The 6,474-nt window shown below is 39.5% G+C and overlaps 1 protein-coding gene across 3 annotated transcripts; it reads left to right on the forward strand.

Annotated features, from left to right (window-relative positions):
- Nucleotides 1-650: 650 nt before the first annotated feature.
- Nucleotides 651-5,805, forward strand: mrps23 (mitochondrial ribosomal protein S23). 3 transcript variants are annotated; one of them, XR_002167166.1, is made up of 5 exons: nucleotides 651-760; nucleotides 2,040-2,219; nucleotides 2,334-2,411; nucleotides 2,540-2,744; nucleotides 5,219-5,301. XR_002167166.1 is itself a non-coding variant. In XM_019861170.1 (5 exons), exons 1-5 carry the CDS (start codon nucleotides 717-719, stop codon nucleotides 5,348-5,350), a joined length of 558 nt encoding a protein of 185 aa, XP_019716729.1. In that variant the 5' UTR covers nucleotides 651-716; the 3' UTR covers nucleotides 5,351-5,805. The 3 variants fall into 3 exon arrangements, 2 of the variants coding, with proteins under 2 accessions (XP_019716729.1, XP_019716730.1); XM_019861170.1 differs by having other exon boundaries at nucleotides 2,540-2,663; nucleotides 5,219-5,805; XM_019861171.1 differs by having other exon boundaries at nucleotides 2,540-2,729; nucleotides 5,219-5,309.
- Nucleotides 5,806-6,474: the final 669 nt, after the last annotated feature.

Genomic DNA, 6,474 nt, shown 5'->3' on the forward strand with positions numbered 1-6,474 from the left:
GGTCGCGGGACACGCTGAAGCCTATCCCAGCTGTCTTCGGGCAGTAGGAAGGGTACACCTGAACTGGTTGCCAGCCAATTGCAGGGTCATCAAAATCACCATCCATTCCATCCATTTTCCGATTCACTTCATCCTCACAAGGATCGCGGGGGCTGCTGCAGCCTATCCCAGCTGTCTTCGGGCAGTAGGTGGGGGACACCCTGAACTGGTTGCCAACCAATCGCAGGGTACACATAGACAAACAACCATCCGCGCTCACACTCACACCTAGGGACAATTTTGAGTGTTCAATAAGCCTGCCATGCATGTTTTATGGTATGTGGGAGGAAACCAGAGTACCCGGAGAAAACCAACGCAGGCCCGGGGCGAACATGCAAACTCCACACAGGGAGGCCAGAGCCGGAATCGAACGCTGCACCCCTGCACAGTGAGGTCGATGTGGTAACCACTGGATCACCGCACCGGGCCGCCCCTCATCAAAAACAACAAAACAAAAAAGAATTTGGGACAACAAAAATGTACTGTCTTGTTAGTATGATTACATTTTTTTATTATCAATTGTAAATTAAAAATAAGTGCACGATTTCAAAAGCTATCATAAGTCATTTGACAATAAACAGTGGTACTTTATTCTGAAAGAGACGAAAGAACTACCGGAAGTTGTTCTGACGAGTAGGCAGATCTTATAGTGGTTCAGCTACATCAAAAAGACCTCAATGGCTGGGAGCAGGCTAGAGAGGATAGGAACCGTGTTTTCGAGGTAAGAAAGCCCTTTTAATGACCTCTTTGTTTCGCTGCTTACCCATATATTGTAGCACTGGAGTCAACGGTGGTTAACGGTGTGGCTTATGTGAGAATTGGCCTGAAATAACATTTTATGAGGGGCAATATCTGTTCAGCATTATTTTTGAGCTATGGTGTGTTCTTTCAAAATGTTTACCTCAAGTTGTTACACAGATTTTATGACAACAGTTAATAATGTAGCTCATTTATGATCCAGGTTATACATTTACACGTGTTTGAAAATGTTCAAGCGCATTTAAGACGTGCATTTTGATGACGACATCGCACTGCGACAAAAGCAATGTATTTACTCCCAGAGAACTTTGAATAATGGCTACCCGATTTTTGAATCGGTGTGCATTGTTTAAAATAATACTGTAAAACAAAACCTTGAGTTTTCCAAATTTAAGGAATTGCGTCTCGCCCCCTCAGACTGAATGCTCGTCAAGTCTTTTGAAGGACGCCGTCAAGGCACGATGGCGGCCTCTCACCCGGTTTGTGCAAATTGTACGGCAAAGCAACTTGGACAAAACATGATTTAATTACCCGATTTGCAACACTGCTTGTAAACGTTTACACGGGCTTCTAAAAATATTTACTGAAGATGAAAAACATCATTAATAAATCATTGAAATAAATGAATGATTCACTTGAAAAGTATTTGCATCCCTCTCTAAAACAATGGCAAATAATAATGTCGATAAATCATAGAAAAAACGGTGATTACTGTAAAGGTATTTGTAGCAATTTAGTGATATTAGGTGTTTCAGTTGTTTCAAATTTCCATAACATTTAGTAAATTGGTCTGTGCTCTCATGAGAGGTTTTGAATTCAGGTCCCAGGGATTAACCTGCACTCCCAAAATAATAACAATAATAATTGCTCCACAAACTAAGTTAGAAATGAAGGCATTGATTTGCAAAAGTGCTCCGCAAAGGAAAAAAAGCCCAATATGCTTAAAATTTGTTTGCAGGTCTGCTTGTAAGCTTACATACACTGACAGAATTTGTAGAAAATATGGCTAAGGAAGCTTCATTTATTTTATTTTTGGTTAATTAGCAAGCTAACGCATGACTTTATCCAACAAGTAACTATCTTATTAAAGCCATGTATTCAGCATAAAGGTTTTTTGTCCAAGTGGTGTTAATTTCCTTGTTTTAGAATTTCTTTGACCTGTCTAGTGTGTACTTTATTTTTAATTACATTGGCGTTTAATTCAACATCAATAACGAATTGTGCGAAAATGTGATTAACAGGGTTCGGGATCTAATGCGCTCTGGAGTGATAAAGCAAACGGAGAAACCTATCTGGTATGATGTGTATGAAGCTTTTCCACCAAAACGGCAACCACTCTATGTGAAGACCCAAACAAGAGTCAGGGTCAATAAACCAGACCCAGTGCCTGAAATTTTCTACACAGAAGATCAAGTTAGAGCGTGAGTAAATATGAGTATTTACCATTTATTGTCATAAAATGTTGTTTATCTCATCAGTTAATTTCATCAAGAGAATAAAATTATGTAAACATCTATGTCTAACTCTGATTTCAGGAAATTTTATGACAAATACGGGGCTGGTCCTCGCCCTTTTGATCTTTCCAAATCAAATTTTGTCTCTGTCTGTCAAAGGTATGTATTGTATTTTCTCCACTTTAGGGTTCAAAGTAATAGTTTATGTTTGAGGTTTTTTTTTGTAATAATGGCACACTTGGATGGGGGTCAACAACATTTCCTTAAAATTTTATTTCCCACTGTAGGTTCGTAGACAAGTATGCTGAGTTAAAGAGCCAATCCGAGATGGATGACTCTGTTCTGTTTGAGGAGACTGCAAAGGCTTTACTTGCAGAGGGCATCATACTGAGAAGGAGAGGAGCATCAACAGTAAGTCCTCAGAAGACATCCGCTGGATAACACACAGGGGGCGCTTGGTCTATGACGGCCCTTGACGTACGTTGTTTCGAGGTAACAAACAGCTCAAAATGAATGAGTTTGAGCAGTAGCATAAGAATATGTCGCTACACAGAACGAAAAGTCATGTGCGGTTCACTGTTCTGCATTTGATTACAGTGTAATCTTGGTCCACAAACTAAATTTTTTTTCTGAGACTCAGTTTGCAATCTAAGACGTGAGTAGAAATGGGAATTAATCTGTTCCAAACCCAGAACCAAATTATGTTTGGCTTTTTTGTGAGTTTGGTCAAAAAGAAATGTAGAAATAGATTGAATTGAATTGAATTGAATAGAATACAACTTTATCGTCAAATGTGCTGTACAGCACAGATGAAATTTCTTCCCTCTCAACATAAAACAAGAGGAGCCGCTGCGGGTGTCCGCGCCGCCATCAAAAGAAAAGTTAACAAAAAAATGACAAAATAATACAAGACAACACATGAGACACAGACAATCGTGCAATCTTAACCACCTTCCTGCATACACTTTGTTGTCTGAAGCAGTTATTGATGAAAGAGGAGCGAATCAAAGTGTCCTTTTCACCAGTGGATCAAAGACGTCATGCTGCAATGTGCACACGCCTGCTACAAGCTAAGCTTGAAAGCAACAAGAAGCTGTCGCATCCATTAACGAAAAAGAGATTGGCTCTCTTCTCCTGTCTCATGTAAATCCGCTTCAATTCCAAGCCGTGACTCCTGGTTCCACATACGCATCGGCGCTCTATGCTGACGCTCCTTTCTTCTCATCGTCGGCTCCTCAATCCATGCATCCATCCAGCCGCAGACTGTCCATCAGCACTGACCTTTTCGCTGAACAAAGCGGGGCGCCCTCTCAACATAAAACAAGAGGAGCCGCTGCGGGTGTCCGCGCCGCCATCAAAAGAAAAGTTAACAAAAAAATGACAAATCAACTCTTTATTGCCTATTTGTTCCTGCGAATATTGCTCAGGAGCATGGCGTGCCGATGCATTGTGTAGGAGCTTTTCACCGAGGCTGCTTTTGACAGCAACACAAACACTACTCATGTTTAGCTGTTGTTTTAGCTGTTTGTTAACAGTAATATGATTAGAATTCATACTGGACTACATGTACACACCATTTCCACATTTGGACTGCGGGGGGCGTGCGAACATTGCTAGTCTAAAGCAGAGTGACAGTATCAAACTTTTTAAAATATACTCGCAATCTGTTGAAATCAAGTTATCATAAATATCATATTACCATATTATTTGCTCCAGTTATCCAATTGTCGGCCAACTGTTCGAAGCATTTATTTAGCCATTAGCTGTATCACATAGAACATATCGTTGCTGTCCTGTGGAAAACACGTCTGTCCATTTTTGTCATTTTTAAAATTTTACATTCACGGGGTGTCTGCGCTTTCGACACCCCACGATTGTAAAATTTTTTTGTTGTTCTGGTTCATTACAACACATTTTGACCTCCAGCAAATCTTCATAATTTCCTTAATTTTTTTATCAATAAAGGAATATCATAACTGCAAAGCATTTATTTCATTTCGCCAAGTAACTTCATGCAGGGAGGTAACGGCATATTTCCATGCAGTCAGTAAAGGTCACGTTCTGTTACACGAAGTTATTTTGAACAACTAAATGCATGTAATAATAAATAAATAAACTGCATTTTATGTTTATAAATAATGTTTTGCGATTCACGGTCTGTGTCTCCATGGGTCGTCATTGTCAAGTGACATCAGATTGAAGTCATTAGTTGATCCAGGAGTTCCCCCCCCCCCCGGCCTTCCACTTCAAACGGGTATTCAACTATACTTTTCCCCGATGGAAGTCGGAAATGCCTGACTTCACACTTTCCTTGAATGCAGCAATAGATTTGCAAGGCTTATTTTGATACGCTCAAACCAACATTGTTTTGAGGGCACAAAAACAACCCCGAAATAGAATAGTCTCTTTATTGTCACCTTTTATGGTGCAGATGCAACATATTTGAGCTGATGAAAACAAAAGACAACCAATAATAAAATAATAATGACAAGGATACACTAATAACTACAGAATGAGGATAAATGTTCCCATGAAGCTTTGTGATGGAGAGCCCCCGACTATGGCTTCTCTCTTGGTTGGATGCCTCACATGGGCAGCAGTGGAGAGAGGGAGTGAGAGAGTGCAGCTTTGTGTCTCGCCAGGGAGCTGAGCAAGAAAGAAAGATGGGCATACTACCTTTGTCGATTCAATGTTGCAATAAGTGTCTCGCTGAATCTTTCCACAGGAAATACATCTTGAGCTGTCGTGCATTGCTAAATATGACTTTACACTGACGTTGGTTAGTGGTGGACTCTGGCATACAGATGTATATCCTGGATTTATATATTATCAATAACACTACAGTACATCCCAAACATGACAGTTATGCATAATTTCTTGAAATATTATAATAACCCAGTTAAGAGGAAGGAACTTGAAACTACAACTTTGTACACATAATCATGGTTTTGCTTTCTATTTCGCAGTTGGCAGCAGACTCCAGGGATCCAGTGTTGGGGCTGAAGTTGACAGCCATGCTGGCAGAGCAACAGTCACTTGCCGATGACAGCAAGCAAGAGCCAGAAGAGCATGTGTCACACACGACACAAACCTCGTAGAACTTTTGCTTTCTCCTTATCTGGAGGCTCTTGGATTCTCTTACAAATAATACCATGATGGTCAGACAGGGGTGTACAAATCTTTTCAACCAGTGGCTTCCTTCAGAAAAATTGAAGAGGTCACTTTTTGTGGAATAAAACATGGTAAAAATTAGTCCTAAGTTAAGAAATGCCAAGTAGTTAATTCCATTCTCAAAATTAAAAAAAAACGTTATGTATCAGGTTTTTGTTGAATTACAGCTTCACATTATGGCGCCAATTCAAGTATCCTTAAGACATCTTTGTGAAACCTCACTACAATGAACCATGTCACCAGGCTACTTTCAAGAAGTGCGTAGATACAACAATTGAGTCTACACCGCTTTTTGAATATCAGTATGATGGATGATTCAAGGAATGTTGCATGGAAACTGTGTGGAAATAAGATGTGAGAATAAAATTGTATTTCCACCAGATAAAAAGAGCGTGATTGACAACTGTTTAGTAAAAATGTCTCATTAGCTTTTGGAATCAATGTGAGGAAAGGCTTCAGCGATCCAAATATCTTTTGAGCTCATAAAAAGTTAGCTTCTCTGCTTCCAAATCATTGTAAAACTTTATATTTGAGCATCAATCACAATCCACGAGTCTGACACCAACTGGACAGCATCGAGGACAGGTATATGACTGCGGTCAAGCCAGCCTCCACTCGCAAAATTGAAGTCAAGTGAGCCGCCACTGCGATTGTCAGTGCTCTGCATTACAGTAATCTGCCGCCAGTGAGTGGCGTTAGCCACCTTCAAAATAAAAGCGCCTCCACTAATGCATAAACGTCATTTGTTTGGGTTACAAGAAATTAATAAAAATATAAAATAAGTACTTTATTGTTTATTGAACATATACAACATACAATACAAAAACAGATTGACAAAAGTGAAGGTAAGTAAAAACTATAAAAAGAAAAATAAAGACATCATCACAGTTATATGTTCAAAAGAGTAGGAAGAAGTAAATAACTTATCTAGTCCTACCCCTTGTTATGGAACAGTATATGAATTGATTTTTTTCAATACAAAGAAGAAAAAATCTACACCATCAAATACTTTTACCCTTATGTGTACTGTACTTATCTATACACCTTTCTG

Source organism: Hippocampus comes, unplaced genomic scaffold (genome assembly GCF_001891065.2).
Source record: "Hippocampus comes isolate QL1 unplaced genomic scaffold, H_comes_QL1_v1.1 scaffold122, whole genome shotgun sequence".
Taxonomy (NCBI): Eukaryota; Metazoa; Chordata; class Actinopteri; order Syngnathiformes; family Syngnathidae; genus Hippocampus; species Hippocampus comes.